The sequence below is a fragment of the Lissotriton helveticus genome, chromosome 10 (genome assembly GCF_964261635.1).
Source record: "Lissotriton helveticus chromosome 10, aLisHel1.1, whole genome shotgun sequence".
Lineage (NCBI taxonomy): Eukaryota > Metazoa > Chordata > Amphibia > Caudata > Salamandridae > Lissotriton > Lissotriton helveticus.
Window position 1 is genome coordinate 684,878,013 of NC_136071.1, and position 26,876 is coordinate 684,904,888.

The 26,876-nt window shown below is 50.5% G+C and overlaps 1 protein-coding gene across 15 annotated transcripts in view; it reads right to left on the bottom strand.

The window, feature by feature from the left end:
* KMT2C (lysine methyltransferase 2C) overlaps positions 1-26,876 on the bottom strand; it is a 1,799,940-nt gene that overhangs the window by 152,307 nt on the left and 1,620,757 nt on the right. For all 15 annotated transcript variants that reach the window (XM_078663231.1, XM_078663229.1, XM_078663237.1 and 12 more), the window contains 2 exons: positions 23,923-24,101; positions 23,653-23,795 (listed from right to left, as the gene is read on the bottom strand). In XM_078663231.1, the coding sequence (XP_078519357.1) occupies positions 23,653-23,795; positions 23,923-24,101 (322 nt within the window). The remainder of the gene's footprint in view (positions 1-23,652; positions 23,796-23,922; positions 24,102-26,876) is intronic.

The window sequence follows — 26,876 nt, forward strand, 5'->3', positions numbered from 1 at the left end:
TCCTACTCTGTGATATATGCTTAGATATCACAATGGGACATTTCCTAGAGAAACAGTAAGTAAATCAGTTTAGTACATTTGCAGTTTCTTTAAGTTTTCATACAAACCAACTCAACACTTAAAAGATTTTTCACAAGAAAGCAGTCAATGCAGTCCTAAGGGAGAAAACAGTGTTATCGGTTTACAGGTAAGTATTAGGGATTAGAAGTACGGTTCCCCCAGGGTTGAGGGTGCACTCTCAAAGCACCCTGAGCTGCACTAGGGCGGCCGGGTGCATTATGCTGAGGCCCAATGTTATTCAGTGCGGAGATTGAGGGCCTCCGGTTGGTAGCTGCTCACGAGCAGGCCACAAGGTTGTGGGTGCAAAGCTCCAGGACTTAGGCTCAGGGAAAAGGGGATACGAGTTAGCACACAAGGTGCACCCACAGCGGCGCAGGGGAGGCCGGGTGCAGGGTGCTGTTTTTGAGTTGGTGCCCTATTGTTTTCAAGGGGGATTTCCATATTTGTTTTTTAGCTGCAGGTGCAGTCCAGGACATCTTCCAGGAGAAACGAACAGCTGGGCAGGTCAGTTGGAGGGCTCATGGTCATAGGTGCACCACAGGTCCTCTTCTACAGGGCGGCTGGATGCAGGGGTGTCTTTTGAGGTCCAGGAGTTCCCAAGTCACTGAGCTACATAAAACCTCACTTTCAAAGAAAGATCCTGCTTATGAATTTTATTTGAAGTGCAGGTGCTGACGGGGCATCAATGTACAACTTGACCCTGCTTGGTGCAGTACCAAATGGCAGTTGTGTTGTCTGTGAGGACCCGTAACAACAGGCTTCCATTTATGGATGCTATGAAGGCTTTCAAGGCCATACAGTATTCCTGAAGAATGATTTGGAGTCAGCTGTTCACCAGAGACCTCTGATCTCCACCTCCCTCAGGTGAGCCCCCAAGCTAAGCAGCGATGCATCTATCACAACTGTGAAGTCTGGGTAAGGCAGGGCACATGGCACTTCTCTGCCAGAAGTTGGAGGGGCAGCCCTGATGGTGGGGGTCACTCAAACAAGAGGTTCCACTGCAGAGTCCAAATATGCCATGTGACATTCGCAATGAGGAGGATACAAAGATTAGAAGTCCGGACTTGCTGTAGGAGTAGAAAGGACTCGAACGCCAGCGTGTAAAGGACAGTCCCAATGAAGGGAATCCTCAGCTTGGGGCCAAGGTGAGACTTCGGCTTGTTGATTGAAAACACCTAGGATGTCAGGAGTTCGGCTGTCATTCAGAGGTTATCTATGACTGATTGCGGCAAATCCACCCGAGAAGCTAGCCGCTGAGGTGGGAATATATGTTTCCTTGACCTCTGATTGAGGGAAGTAAACATAAACATCACTTTTATGAACAACCAAGGAGCCAAGATCAGGCCAAAAGGTATCAAGGTAAATGGGAAGTGTTCAAACCCAATTGTGAACCGCAGCTATTGCCTGTGGGACTCTAAGACAGGTATATGAAAATACGCCTCCTGCAAGTCCAGGGACACCATCCAGTCTCCTGGGTCCACAGTTCAAAGAATCTAAGACAGAGTAAGCCTTTTTAATATGTCTTACTCACAAAGGCATTCAGTAGGTGGTGGTCCAGTACAGGACTGAGGCCTCTGTCCTTCTTCGGTACAAGGAAGTAGCACTAATAGTACCTCTCTCCTCTGGATAGCAGAATGTTGCCTTCTTGCTGCAAGATTGTATAATGGCTTCTTCTCTGCTGCCCTTATAGGGGAGGAAAATGGGGCAGGGAGGCAATGAAAAGAAGGGAGTATCATCTTTGACAGATTTGCAAGACCCAGCTGTACGAAAGTGGGTTAGTAGGGAAGGATGTGGGTCCTTCGTGAGTAACAAGTCTGCAACCTTCCTTCTACTGGGAGCCAAGTACCCCATTGTAGCACTTGACTCTCGCAGGGCAGCGAGGAAGAGCAGTCTCAGGGGAGGCAGTGTAGGCTGGTGCCCTAGCCCGCAGACGTGAAGCAAACTCCCAATACATTTTTGTCAAGCCAGTGCTTTTATTTCTAAGAGGAAAAATACTTCATTACACATACTAATTTTACACATTAATTACAACAAAATGATGACAGGTGAAAATACCTATTGTGAAACCCTCCTAACATACAACACCCCGGGCGAGCTCTGACCTCTGTTACTATAATACCCCCACCTATAATAAACCAAATATAGTGGAGTACAGTCATCAAAAAGGCAGGCCTACTGGTTTTGTCAGTGTGTCAGCACAACAAAAAAAGCAGAACAATGAGGAAATAAACCTATGTAACACCATTAAAATCCCTAAAGAAGGTAACATCTTAAAATGAAACATTAGGGCCTGTAATCACTCACTGTTAAACTTTCACTTTCAAAGCACTGCACTGCCAAAGTGTGTGCATGAGTTCTACTGCTGCAGCCCAGTCTCAGGACCCACAAATAGGGATTTCCACACTCAAGAGCTTATGGGTTAAGGCCCCAGCTACAGGAATGCCTAAAAACCTAGCAAACTTCTTGTGGGGCCTTATGTCCCCTAGGTGACCGTTAAATATTTGCAAGAGGGTCTACTGTTGTCATTCTGCACTCCTGGCAACTTCACAAACAATCGATTTGATGTTGGTTGTGCTCCTGCCCTTCATGGGACACCTCTAGAAATAGTATGCAAATCTTTGGGTGACAGAGGCTTTTCAGCACACCTCCCTTCCTTTAGCTGATCAGGCTATAGGTCTTATGACAGGGCCATAGGAATTGTGGAAAGGGAGGGCCAAATTATAAGACTGGTGTAACTAAAGAACAAGTTACTTACCTTCGGTAACGATATATCTGTAAGAAACAGTAGTTAGTATTAGATTCCTTACCTTAGAATATCCCCAGGCGTCAGTCTGGATCCGGAAACTTTTGCGTAGCAGTACCCCTGCGCGTCGGTAGGCGTCGTCTGCAGGCGTCCCCTGCGGCTCCGCGTCGTCGGCGTCGTGCGCCGTGATGACGTCGCTGGAGTATATAGACGCCGCCTCCGCGCGCTGACGTCAGTTCTTTGCACACAGCTTTTCCGCGCCAGAACACGCAGAGCCATGTGAGAACCAACACTGGTGCCATTTGAAAACTAGGGCCCTGAAAGGGATGTCCTTAACCCTAGGTATCAGTTCGCAGAACGGGGAGGATGGGAGGGGCGGTAAGGAATCTAATACTAACTACTGTTTCTTACAGATATATCGTTACCGAAGGTAAGTAACTTGTTCATCTGAAAGAAACAGGTTAGTATTAGATTCCTTACCTTAGAATAGATACCCCAGCAATACCAACCCCGGTGGTGGGTCTGCGAACCAATACAACCTACACCAGAAAGTCCTGGAGGACCGAACGGCCAAAGAAGCCATCCCTCCGGACTTGACTGTCCAGGCAGTAGTGCCTCGCAAAGGTGTGCAGCGAGGCCCACGTAGCCGCCTGGCAAATGTCCTGCAAAGGGACTCCCCGGCCCAGGGCAGTAGTAGCCGCCGTAGCCCGAGTGGAATGGGCCCTCAGCCCAACAGGAGGCTCCTTCCGAGCCAAAGAGTAGCATGCTTTGATGCACAGGACGACCCACCGAGAGATGGTCCGTTTCTGTACCGCCCTTCCCTTCTTCTCACCCACGTAGCCAACAAACAGTTGGTCATCCACCCGGAACTGGCGTGTGCGATCCATATAAAATGAAAGCGCACGTTTTGGGTCCAGACGATGGAGCCGCTCTTCATCCTTCGAAGGATGCGGAGGCGGGAAGAAGGAGGGCAAGGTGATGGACTGCCCAATGTGAAAAGCAGAGACTACCTTGGGCAGGAAAGAAGGTCTAGTCCGAAGAACCACCTTATCAGGATGAACAGACAAGAAAGGAGGTTGAATAGAAAGAGCCTGGAGCTCACTCACTCTCCTGGCAGAGGTGATGGCTACCAGGAAGGCCGTCTTTAAGGTGAGAAGACGGAGAGGACAGGAATGAAGGGGCTCAAAGGGAGCGCACATCAGGAAAGTCAAAACCAAGTTCAAGTCCCACTGAGGCATCACGAACGGAGTTGGAGGATACATGTGCGTGATGCCCTTCAAGAATCTTAACACAATAGGGGACTTGAACAAAGATGGCTGATCAGGTAGCCTCAAGAAGGCGGAAAGGGCAGAAAGATAGCCCTTGATAGTGCCCAGAGCAGAGCCCTGCTGGGCAAGGGAAAGGAGGAAGAGGAGAACCTCAGACAGAGGGGCAGAAAGGGGATCCACAGCCTTTGCTGTGCACCATGCCACAAATCTGTTCCACCGGCAGGCGTATACCGACTTTGTGGAGGGACGCCTGGCTGCCAGAATAACATCACAGACTTCAGGAGGCAAGTCAAATGGCCTCAACTGTCGCCGCTCAATCTCCACGCATGGAGGTGGAGACTGGACAGGTTCGGGTGGAGGACCGTCCCCTGCTGCTGCGACAGAAGGTCCTCCTGAAGGGGCAGGCGGATCGAGGGACCGACTGTCATGCTGAGTAGCTCGGGATACCAGTATCTTCGAGCCCAGTCCGGAGCCACAAGGATAACTTGGGCCCGGTCGCGCCTGATCTTCTTCAGCACTCTGGGCAGAAGTGGTATAGGCGGAAAGGCGTACAACAGACCGCAACTCCACTCGCGCCGAAAGGCGTCGCCGAGCGAGTGCCGTCTTGGAAACTCCAACGCGCAGAACTGATGACATTGCGCGTTCTCTTCTGTGGCGAATAGATCTAACCAAGGCTCTCCCCATTGCTGAAAGAGGCCTCTCGCCACATCCGAGTTCAGACGCCATTCGTGATCCACCGAGCACCGACGGCTGAGTTCGTCCGCCCTGGCGTTCAGAGAACCTGCCAGGTGTTGAACCGTCAGAGTCACGCCCTGACGTTCCAGCCATTGCCAGAGGCGCAGAGCCTCTTGGCAAAGGGTCCACGACCCCACACCGCCCTGTTTGTTGCAGTACCACATGGCGGTGGTGTTGTCCGTGAACACCTGCACCACACTCCCGTTGACAAAGGGGAGGAATGCCTTCAGTGCTAGGCGAATCGCCCGCAGCTCCAACATGTTGATATGGAGCCGGGATTCCGCCGGAGACCAGAGGCCTCTGATCTCCGCCTCTCCCAAGTGGCCACCCCAGCCTTGGAGGGACGCGTCCGTCACAACCACGTGCTCCGGTTGGGGAAGGGAGAGGGATCTGCCCCTGACCCAATCGCGGTCCGTAAGCCACCACTGCAACTGTCTCGCAGTGCCCTCCGAGATCAGGACATGGTCGGATAGGTTGCCCTGATGCTGGGCCCACTGAAACTTCAGGTCCCACTGCAGAGCCCGCATCCGCCATCTGGCGTGATGCACCAGAAGGATGCAGGAGGCCATCAGCCCCAGAAGCCGCAGCGTCAACCTGACCGAAACCCGGGATAACGGCTGAAAGATGGGAATCAGAGCCTGAATATCCCGGACCCGCCGTTCCGGAGGATAAACCCGAAACTGCGCCGAGTCGAGAACCGCTCCGATGAAAAGGAGCTTTTGAGAGGGACACAGGTGTGATTTCGGCACATTGATGGAAAACCCCAGCTCGTGCAGGAGGTCTGCCGTCATCTGAAGGTGGTGGACGACTGTCTGGGGCGAGCCCGCCTTCAACAGCCAGTCGTCGAGGTAGGGGAAGACTGAAACCCCTAACCGGCGCAGATGAGCTGCGACCACCGCCATCACTTTCGTGAACACCCGTGGGGCGCTGGTAAGGCCGAATGGGAGCACGATAAACTGAAAGTGCTCGTGGCCTACCGTGAACCGCAGGTAACGCCGGTGGGCCGGCAGGACGGGGATGTGAAAGTACGCATCCTGCAAGTCCAACGCTACCATCCAGTCTTGTGGGTCTAGAGCAGCCAAGACCTGAGCCAAAGTCAACATCTTGAACTTCTCCTTCCGGAGGAAGCCGTTGACGTTCCGTAGATCCAAGATAGGACGCAGGCCTCCCTTGTCCTTCTTGGGTACCAGAAAGTAGTGGGAGTAGCAACCACACCCTACTTCTGGCCCAGGAACGCGCTCGATGGCCCCCTTGGCCAAGAGGGCCGTAACTTCCTCCTGCAGAAGTGTCAAGTGGTCCCCCGACACACGGTGGTTCTGCGGTGGCATGGCTGGAGGAGTGGACTCGAAGGGGAGGGCATAGCCCCTTCGGACAAGCTGCAGCACCCACCTGTCCGATGTTATCGCGCGCCAGCGGGAGTGGTGATGGCGAACCCTGCCACCCACTGGCGTCACGTGAGCCCGAAAGCTCGGACTAGGAAGGCTTGGATGCCGCAGCGGAGGGAGGCGTGGACTGACCACGACGCTGGCCTCTACCGCCACCACGGCGGAAACCACGGGCGCCACCGCGCTGGGGAGCGCTCTGCGCCGCGTGGCTGGCAGCACGTGTGGGACCTCCCCTCCCTTGGCCACGAAAGGGCCGAAACGAACCCGTCTGCTGGCGCTGGGTCGAGAGACCCAAGGACTTGGCCGTGACCCTGGAGTCCTTGAAGCGCTCCAGCGCGTGGTCCGCTTTGTCACCAAATAGGCGACTGCCATCAAATGGCATGTCCATAAGTGTATTTTGGACGTCTGGTGAGAAGTTGGCAGATCTCAGCCAGGCATGGCGACGAATCGCCACCGTAGTGGACATGGCCCGTCCCAGTGAGTCCGTGGTGTCCAGACCACAACGGATTGAGTACCGCGCCGCATCCCGGCCTTCAACAAAGGCCCGGGTGAGCTTGTCCCGCACTTCCTGGGGGCATTGCGGCAAACACTCCTCGACCGTATCCCACAGGGAGTGGGTGTAGCGGCCCAAGAGGCACGCGGTGTTACAAGACCGCAGTCCAGCGCTCAAAGAGGAAAACACTTTTTTTCCAAATTGGTCGTACCTCTTTGATTCCCGGTCGGGCGGAGCCGACGGAAATGCGGACTGTGAAGTGGAGGCCTGGATCACCAGACTCTCCGGGGAGGGATGGGTGGACAGGAAGGCAGGGTCGTCCGAGCAGGGACGGTGACGCCTGGCAACGTTCCGGTCAACCGGCGCACCAGAAGCGGGCCTGGACCAGGTGCCCAGAAGGACATCCGTCAGGGCCTCATTAAACGGCAGCAGAGGCTCCTGGGGGCATGACTGCGGTTTAAAAAACTTCCGTCAGAATATTCGGTTTGACCTTCGCGACGGGGAGCTCAAGGTGTAAGGCCTTGGCAGCCCTCATCAGGACCACCGAATAGGCAGCACCCGCCTCGGACGCCACAGGGGACGGAGAGACAAACCCAGGGTTGGGCGACTCGTCCAGGCCACTGGCATCACCCAGATCACCTACCCAGTCCACATCGTACTGGCAGGCACGGGATAGAGGGTCCTCAGACCCCTCCCAACCCTCTCCATACTCCTCCTCGTCATACCCATATTCCGGGTCGACGATATAGACATCGGGGTCAACGGGCCCCATCGGCGTCGGGTCCGGCGTCGGCCGACGCCGGTCCGGCTCCGAGTCCGGAGTCGGGGAGGAAAGGGGGGTGGCGCCGCGCGGCGTCGGTGCCGGGGACCCGACGCCGGCCGGAGCCGACGGCGGAGTCGCCGCACCACGCGGGGGCGGTACCACGGGTTGGCCCACAGGAACCGACGCCGGAGAGGCCGGGAGACCAGCCGGCGACGAACCAGAGGGAACCAGCGGCGCCGGGGCCGGAGCCACCGGCGGCGCCGGGGCAGGAGCACCCGAACCGCTCGGGCCCCCAGACGGGACCGACGGGCCCGCAGGCGCCGAAGGCCCCGCCGGAGAAGACCTCGCCCTCATAGCAATGAGGAAGGCCTCGATCTCCTCACGCGACGCGCCTTCCCCAGGGACCGACAGGTGTGGGGTAGACGGCGTCGGCGACCCATGCGGGACCGCGGGGGTGGGGTCACCCGAGCCCCCGGCCGCAGCACGCGGGCGTCGGGGGGAGTCGGGGGTGCGATGGCGACGCCCCGACTTCTTGTGCTTACCTGACGAGCCGGAGGAATGGTGGCGACTCCCGGAGCGCCCATGGCGGCTCCGCGACCGTTCCCTCGACCGCTCCCTCGACCTCCGACCGGACCGGGACCGCTCTCGACGCGGGGCCGACAACCGGAGCTCGAGAAGCTTGCGGGACCGCTCCCGCCTAGCTTTTCCAGTCAAGGCCCGACAGTCGACGCAGGACTCCACGTCGTGGTCCGCGCCCAGACACCGGAGGCAGAGTCGATGGTGGTCGGTGACCGACATCATGCGGTCGCACTCGTCACAACTCTTGAAACCGGGCATCCTACCGGCACCGTAAAGATCAATCAAAAAACTTGGTCAAAGACCGGAGTACTGCTCTTCGGATCTGCGCTAACTGGCGCGGAAAAAAGAAGAACTGACGTCAGCGCGCGGAGGCGGCGTCTATATACTCCAGCGACGTCATCACGGCGCACGACGCCGACGACGCGGAGCCGCAGGGGACGCCTGCAGACGACGCCTACCGACGCGCAGGGGTACTGCTACGCAAAAGTTTCCGGATCCAGACTGACGCCTGGGGATATTCTAAGGTAAGGAATCTAATACTAACCTGTTTCTTTCAGATTTATGTGGCAAGAAAGGGCAAATAATGTGGTACATTCTGGGATAGCAGCAATGAATATCAGAATGTTTTTCTAAAAGCAGTTTATGTATTTTTTAGATTTGAGGCTCCTGATGAAGGGCCTTCTTATGGCCCGAAATGCATTGAGCTAACATCGAAAAGCTGAAAAGACAACCAAAACGATCAATGTGATCTATACTGTTTGAATGTGAAATGACAAAGATTGATGTGTTAATACAATGGTTATGGCAAGCCTTTGTAATCCAGTATAAAGCTGAAGTTGAAGCTTTTGATGCGTTGAATTTAATTTCTTTGTAAAAATGTAAAGAAACATTGATGTAAAATTGAAATATTGTTGAAGAAAATAGATTAGAATTAGGTGGGAACCATCCACAGCAATAGTGCGTGGTGGTCGAGTCTGATAGGCTTGAGGTAGGAAGGTCTGAGAATAGGCACGGTAGAGACAAACGTGCTACCACTACAGCACGCATTGTTTAAATACTTAGAAACATTTTAGGTAAAAAATTAATCAATTCATTCGAAGATTTTGTGTTTAGTTAGTTGAAAAGGAGTGCTACTCCATCCAACCTAGGGACATTCTGGGATAGTATCACCTCATTATTTTGCCATTTAAACATGTTAACACAATCCAGGCAAAGGTTTCACATGATTAGCATCAGTCTGACAGCCAAATACAGCATTAAGAAAGATGATCAGTCAACCTTTGCGAAGGGCCTTCCACTGCACATCATCAGACATTGCGGCGTTTTTTAGCACTTTTGGTCAGTTTAACCTAGAAACGTTTTTTTTGTTAAAATCTGCAGAAGACTAATTATGTGGCAACTGCACCAAATCCATAATTATGGGGATAACGTTGCAGCCACAAAATCACAATTCCAGTGAACATGCTTTTGGGGTGATCCCCTACCCAGTAGCAGTTCTTTCTTTTTTGAAATTCAAAGGTGCTCTTTCGCATCCTCCGATCAAGGGTACCTCTGTTTCCACAAGTGAAGCACAAAATTGAGCCCCTGCCGGTTCCCTTGCAGCTAACTCCCTCTTCTCCACGTGGACGGGACAGCAAGCAGCTTTCCTCTCTCCCACCTGCGCACAAGGGTGGGGACAGCTGATTGAGTGCACAGGCACAAAGGCACAAGGGGGCGGGGAAGCATCCACTTTTTGCTACTTGCGTCACAGAGAAATGAGTCCAGCGTGCTGTTTTCAACATTTTTCATGCTTTTCTCCTTATGGTGGCCAACTTTAACCACCAGGAACGGTTTTTCCTTAAGCCTCTTGGCCTCAATTTTTACATTACTCTGAGAGCTAGTTTTTTTTCTGTCCCTGCACTCCTCGGCAGGACCAGTGCCTGGTGTTGCCTCCAGCAAATCTCTGCAGACCTCATGGAAGGATAACCTCAGTGATCTGCACTCTTCAGGTCTCATAGTCTTTATAGCCACTTGAAGGGCACCCATGTGATAGCTGAAGCCAGAGGGCGGCCCTCTGATAAGCATCTCCCCTCTGCAGTCCGAGTCTGTAAAAGCATCAGGCAAACCCTTCTCCTATGGAATCCCCCAGACTGTCCATCCCTCTAGTGTCATTCAGAGTCATATGAAATCCATCTGCTCTACCTCTCTCTACTGCACACACAATGTTAAGCAAGATCGGAAAGTTCCAGAAAGCAGGTTCCCCTGTTCAATCCTGGGATGGCACATCATTCCACCACTGCCCAACACTCCTGCATACCAGCTGGGACATTTCCAGTGACTTTAAGTGATCTGTTGAAAGATCTTCTCTAACAGACAAAGCACTACCCATAACTGCCACAGGTGCCTGGTCCCCTCCCTCGAAAACTTCAAAAGGGAGTATCTCCTTTGATTGGCTGCAGAGGTTTAGTCTCCCCACTTTGTCCTCCCAGGCCTCGTGCAGTGCAAAAAGTAATTACCACATGCACATTCCACTCTACCTTTCCAGGAACAGGCCCAAGCACTGGCACTTGGTCCTACTACATGGGGAGTTCTTTGATCCTCCAGCAGATTAAATAACTTGGCCGAGCAAGGTGAAGAAAGTCCTGGAATCTAATTAGAAGTTGAATCAGAGAAATATGACAAAACCTCAAGTGCCAGAACAGGAAAGATATGAGAAAAGTGATACTAGATCTACACTATGGGTCCATTTTTAGGTTTTGCCTAGCAAAATGCGTACGAAGTACGCATGCGCTAGCAAAATCCTTATGTTTCTCTGTGGGGTCGGGTATCTGCCCCTCCTCGCCCCCTCCTCCCATTGGCTAGCTCCATAAATGGAGGCTAGCCATTGGGAGCCGGATCTGTCCGTCAAGGCCGGACCAGATTCGGGGGCGTTCCCGAGAATTTTTCCCTTTCTGCTCACGTCATGAAGACGTGTTCACTGTGGGCGTGTACTTTTTTTTTTCTATTCATGGCTGTTTTCCCTCATTTCTTCGATGGTCCTGGTCTTGCATGGTTGTATCCCGCTGTCCGTGTCTTTGTTCGGCCCCCCTCCCCCCCCCCCCCGACTCCCGCGTCGGGCCTCGCGCTTCCTTTTCCTCGCTGGCTGTGGACGAGGCATCGGGAACGTAAGGGCGCTTTTATTACTTTTATGCTGACCGTCGTCAGACCATGCTATCCAGGTCACTGAGTCTCTCTGGTAAATTTAAATGGCTTCTGGATGTTGGCTCATCCCACCCTCGTGGTCAAAGTTTGTTTCGAACATGTCTACTGATTCCTAGGGTAAGCTATCCAAGCAGGGAAGAGCCCGGGGGCTGTTCGTGTTGCTGAAGAAGCCCCTCACAAGCCTCTGTACTCGCTCGTGCATTTAAGGGTCATGGGGCGCGGGCCCCGTATGAAGTTGCAGGCCAGGGTGTGTTTCCAGGTGCCTTGGTGGCGGTGTTTGGCTCTGGAAGGCTCCGTGCCCGCTCAGGGGGTCGGGGAACACCTGTCTGTTGCAGTCAGTCCAGGGCACCGCTGGCCCGGCGCGAAGACTTGTGCAGAGTCAAGGATGCAGCCCATGTCTTCCGCGAGCCTCTCCGTGCAGCTGGGCATCAAAGAGGGCGCACGTGGGCAGCAGCCAGGGTCTCGGGGGTGCAAGGGCACCTGTCGGTTCTGAACCAGGGCTCGGCACAGGGGAGGGGGGCGCTACATGCCCGAGCAGCTGTGAAGTCTAAGCACCGGCGGGCAGTACAGGTGGCAGGGGCACCGGGGGACATGTGTGAGGACCTGGTGAAGGAGCGGATGCGCGCCCTTGCGGAGCTGCTTGTGAAAAGAGTGAACGCGGGTGAACACGCTACATGCGGAGCGCTTCACATCTGTGATGCGTCGGTGCACATACCGAGGGTCGCTGAGAATGGGGACATGGACATCCGTGAAGCACATGTGCAGTGTTCCTTCAGTCACACGCGTGGGCTCGGCAGCAGGTGACATCCGTGAAGCACCTGTGGGCGTGGGGGGTCCTTGCATGTGAAAAGTGTACCCCATTGATGAACAGGTGCAAGGCGTGGTCAGTAGGTGACGACACTGAGGCACATTTGCGCGAGTGGCTGGTCCCCTTGCACGAGGAAAGTGTGCCTCAATCAGGGCTTTAATTGGGCCGGGTCTCACCGGTGCTGAGCACCGGCAGTTTTTTTAAAGGGGGCCCTGAAACGGGCCTCTATGGGCTCTGTTTTGTGTCCTGGCACAGGCGGTCCGTTTAATTCCGGCCTGCATTGACAGCAGGCACTCACACTGCTCACTTCTCACTAGTGTACGTGTGCTCACACTGCTCACTTCCCTGCTCACAATACTCACTTCTCACTACTGGAGAAGTAATGTCATAACGTCATGCCAGGTGGGAGTTGTAGGGGAAGGGGAACCCTTTAAAGAGAGTCATTTTCTCTCTGGATTTCCCTTCTCTGTTTGAAACTCAGGAGCAGCAACATTGTCGTGGCGTCACCAGGGCTTTAAGTGGAAGCTTTTTCAATATTATATACTAGCAATAGTTGCTGCTTATTTATCTTATGCAACTAAGAACCATTGACAAAGCAAATAGTCCTGGCTTGTTGTAGGTATGATGTTACTTGTTGTATCATATATCGGGATGCAATAAAGAAAAATACAAGTCTGGCGGACACGATGCTAAGCACAGGTTTTTAGTTTAGGTGTATTTAAGGCACGCCCTTAATTCTATCGGCCACGTCCCTTTGAGAGAATCCCCCCACTCCCCCCCGTTTTTCCATCCCATTTAAAGCCCTAGCCTCAATGATGCACAGACGCAGGAGGTGAGTATTCAGTGGGAGCCCCGTGACTCCTCTGTTTGGAGTGTGTATGGCAAGGATGCAGGGGGTAGCATGCCCATCTTGCACGCAGATGCTATCTGTGCACAGGTGCGGTAGATGCTTGCATGTGAAATCAGTGATCCCGAATTCCAGGACGGGTGTCGCGTCCGTGCCTCCAGGAGGGGTGTGATAAGCCCGTGTCTCCTGCAGGGATGTCACGGCCGTGCCTCTTAACGATGCCTCTTACACACAGCTCAGCAGGGAGTGAAATGTGCGTGCTCTGTAAACCGCGTCCTGCCCGCGGGAAGGGTTCACGACCGAGCAGCTGCTTTACAAATCGAACTGGTCCAACTCACCGAGGCACCGGTCGGTGCAACTTGAGCGAATACGAAAGGATAAGTCCAGTGCAAGGTTTACGGGGCTCTAGTTAAAGAAATAGCACCCCCCGCACTGCACACGTGATGTTCACAATTTATGTAGGTACAAATTGTGCCTGTCATCGATGCACAGAAAGACACGTTTGGAGGAATGTTGTTTGTGCATTTGGTATGAATTAAGGAACGGCAGAGCTGAAGAACTAAGAAAGTTATACAAATGCAGGACATTTTTGGTAAATAGTATTTCTTATTCTCTAAAAATGACCGGGAGTAATACCCTCTTTATTCTGAGGACAGGTTCTGGTGCTTTAGATTAGCCAGATTCACAAAGCTATTTGCGCACACAAGTTAAAAAGTTAGGTGACCCGAAGGCTGTTTTGCAAGTATAGATAACCATTTCAGAGTGGGTAACTCCATGGAGAATATTTTCCCCGCAGAAAATATAAAGCTTTAAAGTGCAGCTTCATTATTGCAAGGTATTTGCATACATGTCTTTCTTTGGACACGCGGAAAGCGCTTTGTATGTTAATAGATTGGAATTCATAAAATAATTCCAAGTTTGAGCTTGGGAAACAGTGGCTGTCATAACTGTCAAGGAGTGCGCCTGGAATCCTCTGTGAATTCCAAAAAAGACACAAATGCATTCTAAACAAAATGTGAACCTGCAGCACTGGTGTGAACCTGCAGCAGAGCATTTCTGCTCTTTCCCAAATGAGCTCAGTGCGGTACCTTCCCAGTAGAACACCCCCGTGCACCACTACCATGCAAGTAATCTACAGGTCACGAAATGAAATCTGCTTCATCTTTTTAGGTTTCAACCTGGCGAAAAGATGCGCAAGCAGCGTTTCGCGCAAGGCGAAATCTTTTGAGAACAGATAGTTGGCCTAACCTAATCTCGCCCTCTCTTCCATTGGCTAGCTCCATAAATGGAGGCTAGCCATTGGAAGAGAGATCTGTCCGTCATTCACGGAGCAGATTCGTGGGCGTTCCCGAGAATTTTTCGCTTTCTGCTCACGTCATGAAGACGTGTTCACTGTGGGCGTGTACTTTTTTTTCTTTTCTTTTCATGGCTGTTTTCCCTCGTTTCTTCGATCGTCCTGGGCCCGCATGGTTGTATCCCGCTGTCCGTGTCTTTGTTCGCCCCCCCCCCCCCCCCCTCTTGACTCCCGCGTCGGGCCTCGCGCTTCCTTTTCCTCGCTGGCTGTGGACGAGGCATCATGAAGGCATCGGGGAACGTAAGGGCGCTTTTATTTTGATGGTGTTGCGCATGCTAAGGGTCGAGTAGTGTGTCTTTGAGTGTGGACCAACTTTTATGCTGACCGGAGTGTTCTCTCAAATGCCGAGGAGGGAAGGCGTCAGACCACGGTGTGTGCACGGGCGAGAAGTTTGCAGCATGGCGGCGCACCATGAGGGGGCCAAGTATGGTAGCGTCTCTGATCAGCTACTGGCCTTGTATGTCGTGTGGCCTGCACTACGACATACTACTGCACTGGCTGCTGAAATACAAAATACATTTTTACCGTTAAGATTTTATTTATTTACTCTTAATGTTATGTACTCTTTACTAGAGGTTGGCGAAGCAAGAAAGTGATGCTGTGAACCATGCTAGAGAAAATTTGTATAGCGCTACATATACCCGGTGGTGTCTAGGCACTTAATCAGCTTGCTTATTGCAGTGGATGTATGGTGTGCCATGTCTATGCTTGGGCTTGCATTGTCCATCCCTAATCATACCCCTGCTGTCCGTTCCCGCCCCCCCAACCACTGTCCGTTCCCGCCCCCCCGAGGATATTGCACCAGGTCAAGCAGTAGCGATCCCCTGAGGTGGCTTGTGTCTTAGTGTAGTCTCCTTAGTCCAGCGCCTTGAGGTCATTGTGAAAGGACAAACAGTATCGATCCTCTTAAGAGAGTGTTTCCCTCTCCCGTCCCAATGCTGTAGCGCCCTGAGGTCACTGTGCAAGGAGAAGCAGTAGCGATTCTCTGAGGCGGCTTGTGTCTTAGGAATGCCTCTAATGCTTCAATGCCTTGAGCATTGTCAGGACAAGCAGTAGTGATCCTCTAAGACGGCTTGTGATTTAGTACAATCTCCCCGCTCCAGCGCCTTGAAGACAATGTGCAAGAACAACCGGTTCCGACCCTATCAAGAATATTGTGCCTGTCCGCTGCAGCCATGCTGTAGCGCCTGGAGGTCACTGTGCAAGGACAAGCAGTAGCAATCATCTTGAAATGCTTGCATGCCTCTGCTGTCACCGTGCTACAGCGCCGCGAGGTCTGCCTGCAAGAACAAGCAGTAGAGATCATGTCAGGGGACGTGTGTGTTAGTGCTACCGCTCACGCTCCAGCGCCTGGAGGTCACGGTGGAAGGACAAGAGGTAGACACAGTTTTAGGAGTCGTGTGGTGCTGCTGTCTCCTTTGCTCCGGTCCTGTCACCCGTACCCCCGCGCCTGGGGGTCACCGTGCGAGGACGAGCAGTAGAAATCCCCACAAAATGATTATACCTGAGTGCTGACTCCCTTGATCCAGTTTCTTGCGGAAACTGTGTGAAGAGACGCACTAGCGTCCGACTCGGGAGGTTTGTGCCTCAGTACAGTCTCCTTGCTCCAGCGCCTTGAGGTCACTGTAAACAACAAGCAGTGTCGATCCTCCCAGGAGGCTTGTGTCTGAGCGCTGTGTGCTGTGCTTCAGCGCATTGAGGACACTGCAAGGACACGCAATATCGATCCTTTCAAGAGCTTGTGTCTACGAGCAGTTCCCATGCTCCAGCGCCTTGAGAACACTCTCAGAGGACAGACACGAGCGATTCTCTCAAGTGTATGGTGTCTGAATGCTGCTTCCCGTGCGACAGAGTCCAGAGCCTTGAGGACACTGCGCAAGGACAAACAAACAACGTTGATCCTTTCAAGAACTTGTGTCTGCGAGCGGGCTGCCTTGCTCCAGCGACCTCAGAACACCCTCTGAGGACAAGCACGAGCGGTCCTCTCTAGAGGCTGGTGTCTCGTCGCATCTTCTTGTCCAGCGTCTTGAGGTTCGTGCGAAAGGGACAGTCACTAGCAATCCCTGCAGGAGGCTTGATACTGATCTAATCCTCGCTCCAGCGCCTTGAGATTACAGTGCAAGGACAAACAGTAGTGATGCTCTCAGGTGAGTGTACATCGGTGTATCTCCTTGCCTCAGCGCCTTGTGCACAAGCAGTAACTATTCTCTGAAGATACTTGCATCCGAGAGTTGTCTCTCTTGCTTGCCCCAGCGCAGCGTGTGGGGGGGGGGGCTCTGTGTGGGTGTGTGAGGGGGGGCTCTGTGTGGGTGTGTGTGTGGGGGGCTCTGTAGGTGTGTGTGGGGTGGGCTCTGTGTGTGTGTGGGGGCTCTCTGTGGGTGTGTGTGTGTGTGGCATTTGCGAGAGATTAAGCTATTGGCATTGTAAATGACAATGCCATTTATTTATCTGTTTTCCAAACCAACACATAAATAAAAATTTTGTCATTTACAATGCAAATAGCTCTAACTTTTTCAAAGGCAAAACCGTTGCATTGTAAATGCTTGTTTTCCATGTGATCAGTGCAGGACACTAGTCTCTAGGCCGAACATTGACAAAACTGTATTTTGTTGCAGATTTCACACATAATGTATAGTAAAGTAAGCAGAAGTTCTCAAGTAATCACTTCAGACTTATACTAGGAATGCCTAATCACATTAAAAGGCCTTCACATGGCCAAGAGCAATCCCTGAAAGGTCACTTTTATGACAGGCTAACTGAGGTCAGACACTGGGCTGAGCTGGAATGTAGTCACACTCACTCAGCCTACACATGCGCACACGCATGTGCCTACATGTTCACGAGCAGCCAAACCAAAGCCTCTTACTCCAGCTGCAGACCTTGTTTTAAAAGGCAGGCACTAGCATCGTGCACTTTCAATTAATTTTAATAAAGTTTAGAGAGTGAAAGTCACTCAACTCTAAAGGTGCAGTTGCAAGACTTCTGACCTGTGCCCCCCTCCCCCCAAAAGAATGAAGGTTGGCATCTACACCTGCCCCACCCTTTGTGGATGACAATCTGATATGCTAAAAGAAGAGCCCACTCCACTCAGGGTACCCTTCTGACAGAAAGCCAAGCTCAGTTTCTTAGTCTGGTTCCAATACGGCACACCAGGGTATATCCTCCAGACATCCAGGCCACTGAAGTTAGCAATCCCTTTTGGGCCATAGAAGGGCTAAGAACCATCCCGGAACACTAGCCCACCTGTCGTCCTAATGAACAGGGTGCATGTCCCCTACCCAAGGATTCTCAAGCACCAGGAGTCAACTTGGAATCGCCACTGGGCCTTGGGCCGGCATCGCCAAACATCCATCCACTTCAGCCAACCCAAAATGCCCCAAGCAGCAAAGTGGAGACCGACGAGGGACCTTAAAGAAAATGTAACCGGTGCCTTTGTGGGCTGACATGATAGCCTTTCACACCTCTCAACTTAAAGCTCACACCCATAAGCTGTACCTTTGCCAGACAAACCAGGATTTCTGAGGGGGCTCAAGACCTGCCCTAAGGTTGGCAAACTAAAGCTCACCAGACCTGAGTTGGCCAAGGCAGACACCTCCACCACCTGTCCTTCATTCAGCTCAGAGCGACAATCCCTAGCAGAAGCATCTACCACCAACCCAGACTGATCCTCAGGATCCCCTATGTCTAGAGTAGTCTCCACCCAGCCACCTAGTTGTGTCACTGCAGGCTCCATCCATTTTTTTTTAACATCCTCCTTTAAATGGGCCTCTGTTCCTAGTCATATGGTCTGATCTCACCAAGCCTACCTGAATGGACACTGGTCAGGGAATTGCCACAGACACCACCTCAACATCAAGCACAACAGTCTTAAGGATGACATCCTTCACTGTACTTGGGCAATTGCCTAATTTACTTTGACCTCAGTGTCTACCACTAACCCATCCCGGGAATATACAGAGTCCACCACCACTTTTAGAGCTCCACAAGGTCAGTCGATAAATTAGGAGAGAAACTAGGGCACTCCCTATCCTCTCTTGTGTATCCCTAAGGGCTACCACTACACTTATCCTTTCTGGGACCACTCCCTCACTGGGTTTGCCGCTACCATTGGTCTCTTACCACCTAGCCTAATGGACATCAGGAACTACTATTTTTCCCTTGGGGACCATCAAGGGGAAATTTCTTGCGGACAACCCCACAGTGCTGGCAGGACCTAAATAAATATCACTGACATTCCTAGGACTCTCCCTCCCACTGTGCTAGTGGTTTTTGGTCTGCACAAAAGGCAGGAAAATCTCAGCAACAGCAATGATTCAGCTTAGGTGCACTGTGAGGATTTGTGTGCATTATATGGCATGGCTGTGGGGTTTTACCATGAAATACACTTGCAAAAACTGTCTTGGGTACAGTCAGGCTCGATTGAACAACCTAAAGCTTAACCCTGGGTAGCTATGGCTTTTGAGCAGCAGGGTTTATATGAAGGAGTTTAGTGTAAAGCATTTAACAATATCACAAAATGAAATAAGAAAGCAACACAACACAAAAGAAACACGACAACAATTCATAAAAAGAGATTATATTTTAATGAATTTTTAGAGTCCTTGATTAGCAAAATCCACTAGAGGGTTCTGGAGATACAGATTTGTAAATTTTTTATCACTTTTTAATTCAACCGCAGATAAGCACTGGTCAACACAAAGTTTACTAACTTTCAAACGTTTGTGAAAGTTAGTTTGGCGATTCCTGCCTGGCTTGGGTGACCAAATCCAATAGGATGAAAGTCTGCGGGGGCCAATGGAGTAGATTTAGACAGTTACCTGGCCACGAGAGCAATTTCCAGTCCAGTTCCAAACTTTATAGTACGACCGCCATAGACTTTAGTGGAGTGGTCCTGATACTGGAGCTACAAGATGCTCAAAGATGCTACGGTTACATTGCAGTCAACGGGGTTGCCTTTGTGGTGGTTTCCCGGTCCACAGGTTTTGCCACAGAAGTCGAGGTCCCTCGAACACCTATTTGAAACCCAGGAAGGCCAGCTGCGGCGGGGCTACCGATAGCCATACACCAGGGTTGGATCGAAATCCTTTAGTGTCCTTCTTGGGGGACCAATCTGAACTGAGACAAAACTCCCGGGTCCAGCGGTCTCAGTGCAACTTTTGCTCGTCGAGGATCGGCCTCTTGGGGTGACCAGCGGCTATTTCCTCGAAGTGGCTACCAACTCGCCGGTTTGGGCTTCTTTCGCTTTAATATCCCTGTCGGGATTTCTCTCGATGCGCCATGATGGTCTAATAGATGACAGAGAGTGTGATCTCTCCTGGAGGCACCTCCGAGAGATTGGTGGGAGGGGCAGGGCCCTGGAGCGGGGCTGAAGCCTGGGCTGAAGCACTGTCACCTAGGCCAGGTTGGGCAGAGAAAGAATAGTCCCAAGATAAAGAGCCAGATGAACCAATGTCCTTACTTAGAACTACTTGCTCTTTTGTACTAATAGCCTTGCGAACAGTGTGGGGGCCGCAGGAGACCTCGTTATTGAGAACATCATTGAGCCAACAATCCCCTATGTCGCTACCGTAGTCAGTCCATTCGCTGTCCTGGTCATCATCCTCGTCAGCTGATGAGCCAGTGTGTTCAGATAGGGAATTGAATGTGTCCCCCCCATCAGGCTCCTTGGAGGACTCATTAACTGCGACAGGAGTGGCAGGGACGCCTTTTGTATAGGGATGCTGGCAGGTGTGGCAGTGACAGTGTTAGTTTGTACTGTGATCTGAGGCAGAGGATAAGCAGAGGTAGATGCGCTGCCCAATTGTTGGACTAAATCTGCCATAACTCCATTCTCTGGGGAGCCAGGCACAGGTTGACGCGCACTGGCTTCTAAAACAGCACTGTTACTGGCGACTGCTGGGCTGGGAGCGCTAGACCCCTGCACGATCGGTTGACCCTGCCCAGATGAAAGTTCCAGAGTGGCACCCCCGTGAGAATCAGAAATTCTCGAAGTACACCCTGAGTCAGAGACAGTGGAATCATCATTCGCGGCTTTAACACTTTTCAAATGCTCACATTTGCCAATTGCGGCATCAGCAGAGGCTTTACCCTTCCCAGACTGGGTTTTAAAAAAAATCAGGTAATGTTTGTCTTGTCTTACCGCTGGAAACAGGCACCGATTGGTTAGTGCCCGGTTCCCCTGCTACCGCAGCATCACCTAGGCCAGGTTGTGCAGAGAAAGAATAGTCCAAAGATAAAGAGCCAGATGAACCAATGTCCTTACTTAGAACCCCGCTTTAATATCCCTGATGCTGTTCCAGGAGGCCAGCCAACTGACCCTTGAAGTGACTGCTTTGGCAGATGCACAACTTTTGCATGTTCCAGGAGCCACAGGCACAGTCCTAACTTCACTAGCCCTAAAGTGCAGCAAGTTCAGCCAAGTAGATGATGCAGCCTCTCTTTGTGTGGGGCAGCAAGGCAGTCCTCCTTCGGTCCCTGTTCTAATGCCAATGTGATCTGAGGTTCAGAGTGCCGGGAAGGAGTCCTGAGGGAACAATACTGTCACGAACCAATGGGTTACCAGGTCCACTCCCTCTAGGTGACAATTTTATGGCTACGTGGTGTGTCTGGCAGTACCAGAGTGTACTATTCTGGCCACTCTCAACATGTCTGAACCTTTCCTCGATGGTAAGGAGCTTAGTAGCTCATCATAGAGGTGTGGCTACTTGGGGGCTATACACCCATGGGAAAACTGGTTTGGGCACTGATCTTTCCTCTCTGGCCCTGTCTCCAGCCTATCCACCTAAACAAAGGGCAGCCCCCTCTGAAATGTTATCAACATATGCCCACCAAAGGCGACTTTGCCTTTGAAACTAGCCGTTTGGGCTAACACCCCCGAGTGGCTTCCTGCAAAGGGGAGGGGACACCTATCCCTGCAATGGGCTTCTATTGTTTTCGAGCCAGGGAGTCGTTCACACAGCTCCCCAAGCAGGAAGAATGCCGTCTGTGGAGCTGGGCATCAGGTCGGGTTTAATGCCAGGATTAATTTGATACGTTACAGTACCCTGTTAAAAAGTCACATTCAGAAGTTACAAAATGACAATTTGAGGGGTTGACAAACAAACATCCATGTCACACTTAATAATATACAGCTCCCTAACATAGGGCTCTTAGGCCTTACTTAGGGAAGACTTACATATATTGTTATGGGAAAGGGTGGCTTTGACATTAATGGCAATGGAAAAGTCGAACTGGGAGTGTGACAACTACCCTTCCAGTGTGCAGTGGCAGGCTGTGAGCCATTTTGTACTTTGTCATGCACAGGGTGGCACAGACAGTGCTGCAGCCTGGGTGAACACCTTTCCTTCCATGCCCTTGGTACCATATACTAGGGACGTATAAGTAAATACTTGTCATTTGGGGATAGACAATTCAACATACACTTTGTGATGGATAAGAACACTGGCACCGAGGTCTGGCTAGCAGGTATCAGTACAAGCTCAGAGTCGAAAAACCAGCAGATAATGGCACAAATGGGGGCAAAAGTAGGGCGGGCGAAGGGGGGAACCTGCCAAAAGCCTGTTTCTTTACACTCCCATACTTGAAATTTGAATTGCCCATGACAAGAGCTGGAATGTCCAGAAACCTCCCAATCATCTCCTGAAACACATGAAGCAGGGTGTACCATTTCTTCCCAATCTCTGTGGTGCAGCCCCATAACCTATAAAGAAGTGCCTTCCTCATTGATTTCACTATGGAAACAGTTGAATGACAATGAAAACCGGTGACAGTAAATACCAACCAACTAACTCTTCATATGGAAGTTATGTGTCAGGACTTCCACCGCCTCAGAGTAGGACTTCTACTGCTCTGCCTCACTATACTAAATGAGTCAAGTGTTACAACAGGGTACTTGGTTCCCAATAGGCAGAGGGCTGCAGACTTATTTCTTAGCAAGACCTACTTCCTTCTCCATTAATAACTCACTTTCTTACACATCTGTCCAACTTATGGTTCTCCATCCCGGTAGGAAATGTTGTATCCTTCCTCTTAACGGCTGAGTATGGGCCAGTAAAGGCAAGGTAAAAAAAAAAAGTTTGAAACTGCTTTCCCTGGGGAGGGAGAGTAGGAGGAGAGGTGTTCCTGCGGGTGCGATTGGCTTCGGCCATTGCCTCAAACTCTGCCATGCAAAGACTTGGTCTGCTGTTGTTGCACATGGTTAGGAAGGCTGTCATTATCTGCAAACTAGCAACTTGGAATAGCCCCTAAAAATCCTACACTATTCGTGGAACTGCTCAGCAGGAGACAGGAGTCCCAGAAATCATGCAGTGGCTCGACTTTCTTAAATCGTTTCAACACAGAAACAGCCTTCTTTCCAAACAGTTCAAAGTCATACAAGGCCATGTCCATCAAAGACGCTTGGGCAGCTCCTGAAAACCTTGTTCATCTCATCCAGATGCTCCTTGTATGCACTTAACCTGTGCCATTAGCTTTGCCAACATATACTTTGGTGTCCAACCCAGCACTCAAGATACATTTTGCGGTGTCCAGGCTATCACATAGCATTTGAGCCAGTGAGGTGCTTATTTGGGGCTCTGCTCCATCACATCCGGGGAAGTATGGAGTCACTGCTGAGTAACATGGCACATTTCAGGGGAGTTGGGTAGGAGTATTGCTGTAAAATTCTTCTGATCCAGTCTGGTGCACCTGGGAATATTCTAAATGTGAGGAGTCAACATATAAGGAATCTGCAGTTAGACGTATCACCCAGAAAATTACAGTATATTTTTCTCAAGCTGTAAAATAGTCAAAAAGTGATGGCGCTTGTGGATTTGTGTTCCTCTTTCACATTTATAAATAGGAAGCATTTAGACTTTTCTTCTTGGAAAGCCTGCTATCTCACTTTTTGAGGGTACAAGGATGACATCCCATTGGAAGGAATGCTTGTGAAGTCCATCCTTTTCAAAGGGAGGCCAACTGTAGCAGAAGTGGATCAAATCTTCTTGGACAAGAACATCCAAAACAGTTTGACATCAAGTTCAACCTGAATGAAATGATCCTAACGCGGCCCTTCTTGTGAATAGGTCACTATCAAAAGTGGCATTTGTGCTAACTGTCCTTCAAAATTCTTGTGATGAGCTAATTTGTCCGAGAATACTGAACACTTTACAGAGCTGATGCAGGACATTGCCCCTGTAGCTCAAAAAATGTGTAGATTTTGAAAACTTTCCAAAGAGCTTTGTCCCCCCCACCCACCCAAACTCCACCCCCAAAAATGAGTTCTTTATATCCTTTCCCCATGGAATGTTTTCTCTTTGTCTGAACTGCAAGGGTCCGCTACTTTCACAATTGAGCTGCAGGCGACCTGTGAAGGAGCTGGTGTTTGACAGTGCTAAAAGTGCTGAATAAAGAGAAAGACCCCATTCTGGAGACAGATATAACTCACAGTAAAGCATTACCTCAGTTACTGTTGGATGCAAAGTGATTGCAACAGAGATATGGCCAGATTTGGGACTGTTAGGATTTTGCATAAACTGGGAGCCAAAAAACAGCATCCTGGAAGAAGTTTCATTCTTCACATCATTCCGCCTCGCTTCTGAACCTGTGCAAACAATATTGAAAAACAATATAAAGTTTAAATCATTGCACATGATCAGTGCTAGAACAATAGTTCTTATTAAAGGACTACATTTTTTTCAAGAAAGGAAGAAAGGTTAAAGTGATCTCACCTTTTCCAGTGCTGCTTGGCAACATGGGTATGACAGGCGATGGGGCAGGATCTGGGGGTTCCTCCTTCACCAGCAACAGATCAGGATATCTGCTGATTTCCATTCCAACAACACTTTCAGGCGAAGAAGATGGCACAAAGCTCTCAGGGGTGTCCCGGCCATCACAGACATCCTGAGTCCTAAGTCAATACAATAATAAAGAATGCACAATGTTTTAAACAAAGTAAAAGGCCATGAATAACAGTACAGCTTAAAAGTACTCACACATCAGAATACCCCTAATCAATAAACCACAGGTTTTTAATGAGTTTCAACAAAGATATTTCACACCAATAAAGAATCTTTGAATAAAAAAAGGTGGGTTCAAGCTGAATTAAAGGAACAATGATTTTCAACCTCTTAAAGTCTAAGCGTTAGAAAGAACACATTACTTACCTTCTGTAACACTCTTATGGATACTATATGGACCGGCAGATTTCTCATCTTTAGAATATCCCCAGGCACCAGATTGGCTCTGGAAGATTTTTCAGCATAACCTCTGCATGCCCTTAGGAGGCGTTGTACACTTCTGTGTCAAATCTGTTCCGCCCCAAATGTGACGACTGTACCGGCATATAGTAGCCACCCAAGCATACAAAGAGCTGTTTCTTTTGGAAACCGTCCGCACGCTTGGATCCAAAGAGACGATTGTTTGTGCCAGTGCGCACCAGTCGAATTTGGGACACTTTTCAATGTGGAAAAGTCTGTCCACAAAACTGGCAGCCAGGCGGGCAGTGAGGAATTTGTGGTTAGAACAGAGTATTCAAAATAAAGAGTGCTACTGAAGGGAAATAAGGAATGTGATTTTCCGAGAGATATAACTAAGTGCAGATTACTTTTAGAATAGATACCAAAAAGAAATACCTCTCCAGTATGGATATGTGGTATGACTCAGATCAAAACGTTCGGCAGGACCCATAGGCAATAATGCATTTCCCGTAGGACCTAGCTGTCAAGGAAGAAGTGCTTCGTGAATGCATGCACTGATGCTTTGCTTAAGTTGAAGCCTGACAAACATGCACAAAAATGACTCCATATGCTAATGCAGAAGTAGCAGCCTTGGCCCTTGTGGAATCAGTTGTCAACCCTTCTGGAGGTTGAGGCTGCTTCTTGGCCATTGCATAGTAGATCTTAATGCAAAGGACTATCGACCTGGACAAATTCAGTTTCTACACTGCTTTGCCTTTTTTGCCCAGGAGAACCCCAGAAAAAGGTGACTGTCTAAGGGATGGTCTTAGGTATGATCGATGTAAAAGCTGACCACTCTTTTAGGGTCCAATTGATGGAGTCTCTCCTCCTATGTTAAGGGGTGATTTGGGACAAAGAAGATCGAAAGATTGAAGGAATGTCGGACGTGAAATAATTCACACCTTTTGGTAGAAAGGGCGCTCTAAATCTCAGCACCAGTCGGTCCGGAAAAAAGGTGTGTGAAGAAATGTGCATTAGTATATGGTGTGGTTGTGCGATCTCACCGTGTAATATTGGTACAAACATGTATCTGGTAAAGTCAGGTTTGTTTGTAAAACCATAGCTCAGTCTTGAGTGGCTGGGGCTCAGAGCAGTCAGGCTTTATCAAGGGAACAATTATAAAGCATTAGGAAGTACCAAAACAGTAGAATAGGAAGGAAACAGCACAATAAAATCCACACCACTTAAAAAAAATGTGTATTGTTATCTTGAAATATACACCTCAATGACCAAAATTCAACAGCTTATGGAGATATGAAGTTTTAAAGAAACAATACATCACAGCTTTTCACTACAGCATTACTTACCTTCGGTAACGATATATCTGTAAGAAACAGTAGTTAGTGTTAGATTCCTTACCGTAGAATATCCCCAGGCGTCAGACTGGATCCGGAAAGTTTTGCGTAGCAGTACACCTGCATGTCGGTAGGCGTCGTCTGCGGCTCCGCGTCCGTCGTCGGAGTCGTTGGTGCCGAAATGATGACGTCAGAGTACTTAGACGCCGCCCTCGCGTGCTGATGTCAGTTCTTGTCAATAGCTTTCCGCGCCAGGAACGCAGAGCCATGCCAGAGACCGACAATGATGCCATAAAACTAGGGCCCTCAAAGGGAATACCTTAACCCTAGATGTCGGTTCGCAGAACGGGGAGGATGGGTGGGGCGGTAAGGAATCTAACACTAACTACTGTTTCTTACAGATATATCGTTACCGAAGGTGAGTAACTTGTGCATCTGAAAGAAACAGGTTAGTGCTAGATTACTTACCTTAGAATATATACCCCAGCAATACCAACCCCGGTGGTGGGTCTGCGAATCAAGATCACATAAGAAAGTCCTGGAGAACGGAACAGCCGAAAAAGCCATCTCTCCGGACTTGGCTGTCCAGGCAGTAGTGTCTAGCAAACGTGTGCAGCGAGGCCCACGTAGCTGCCTGATAGATGTCCTGCAAGGGCCCGAGTGGAATGGGCCCTCAGCCCAACAGGGGACTCCTTTTTAGCCAAGGAGTAACAGACCTTGATGCACAACAGGACCCACCGAGAGATGGTTCGTTTGTGCACCGTCAGTCCCTTCTTCGCGCCCACGTAACCAAGAGCTGGTCGTCCACTCGGAACTGGCATTTGCGATCAAAGTAGGAGAGCGCACATTTTGGGTCCAGATGGTGGAGCCTCTCTTCCTCTTTCGAGGGATGCGGAGGCGGAAAGAAGGTGGGCAAGGTGATGGACTGCCCGATGTGAAAGGCTGTAACCACCTTGGGCAGGAAAGAAGGACGCGTTCTTAAAACAACTTTGTCCGGATGGACAGAAAGGAGGCTTAGAAGATAAGAGCCTGGAGCTCACTCACCCTCCTGGCAGAGGTGATGGCAACCAGGAATGCAGTCTTAAGAGTTAGAATAAGAAGAGGGGAATTGTGAAGTGGCTCGATAGGAGCGCACACCAGAAAGGTGAGAAC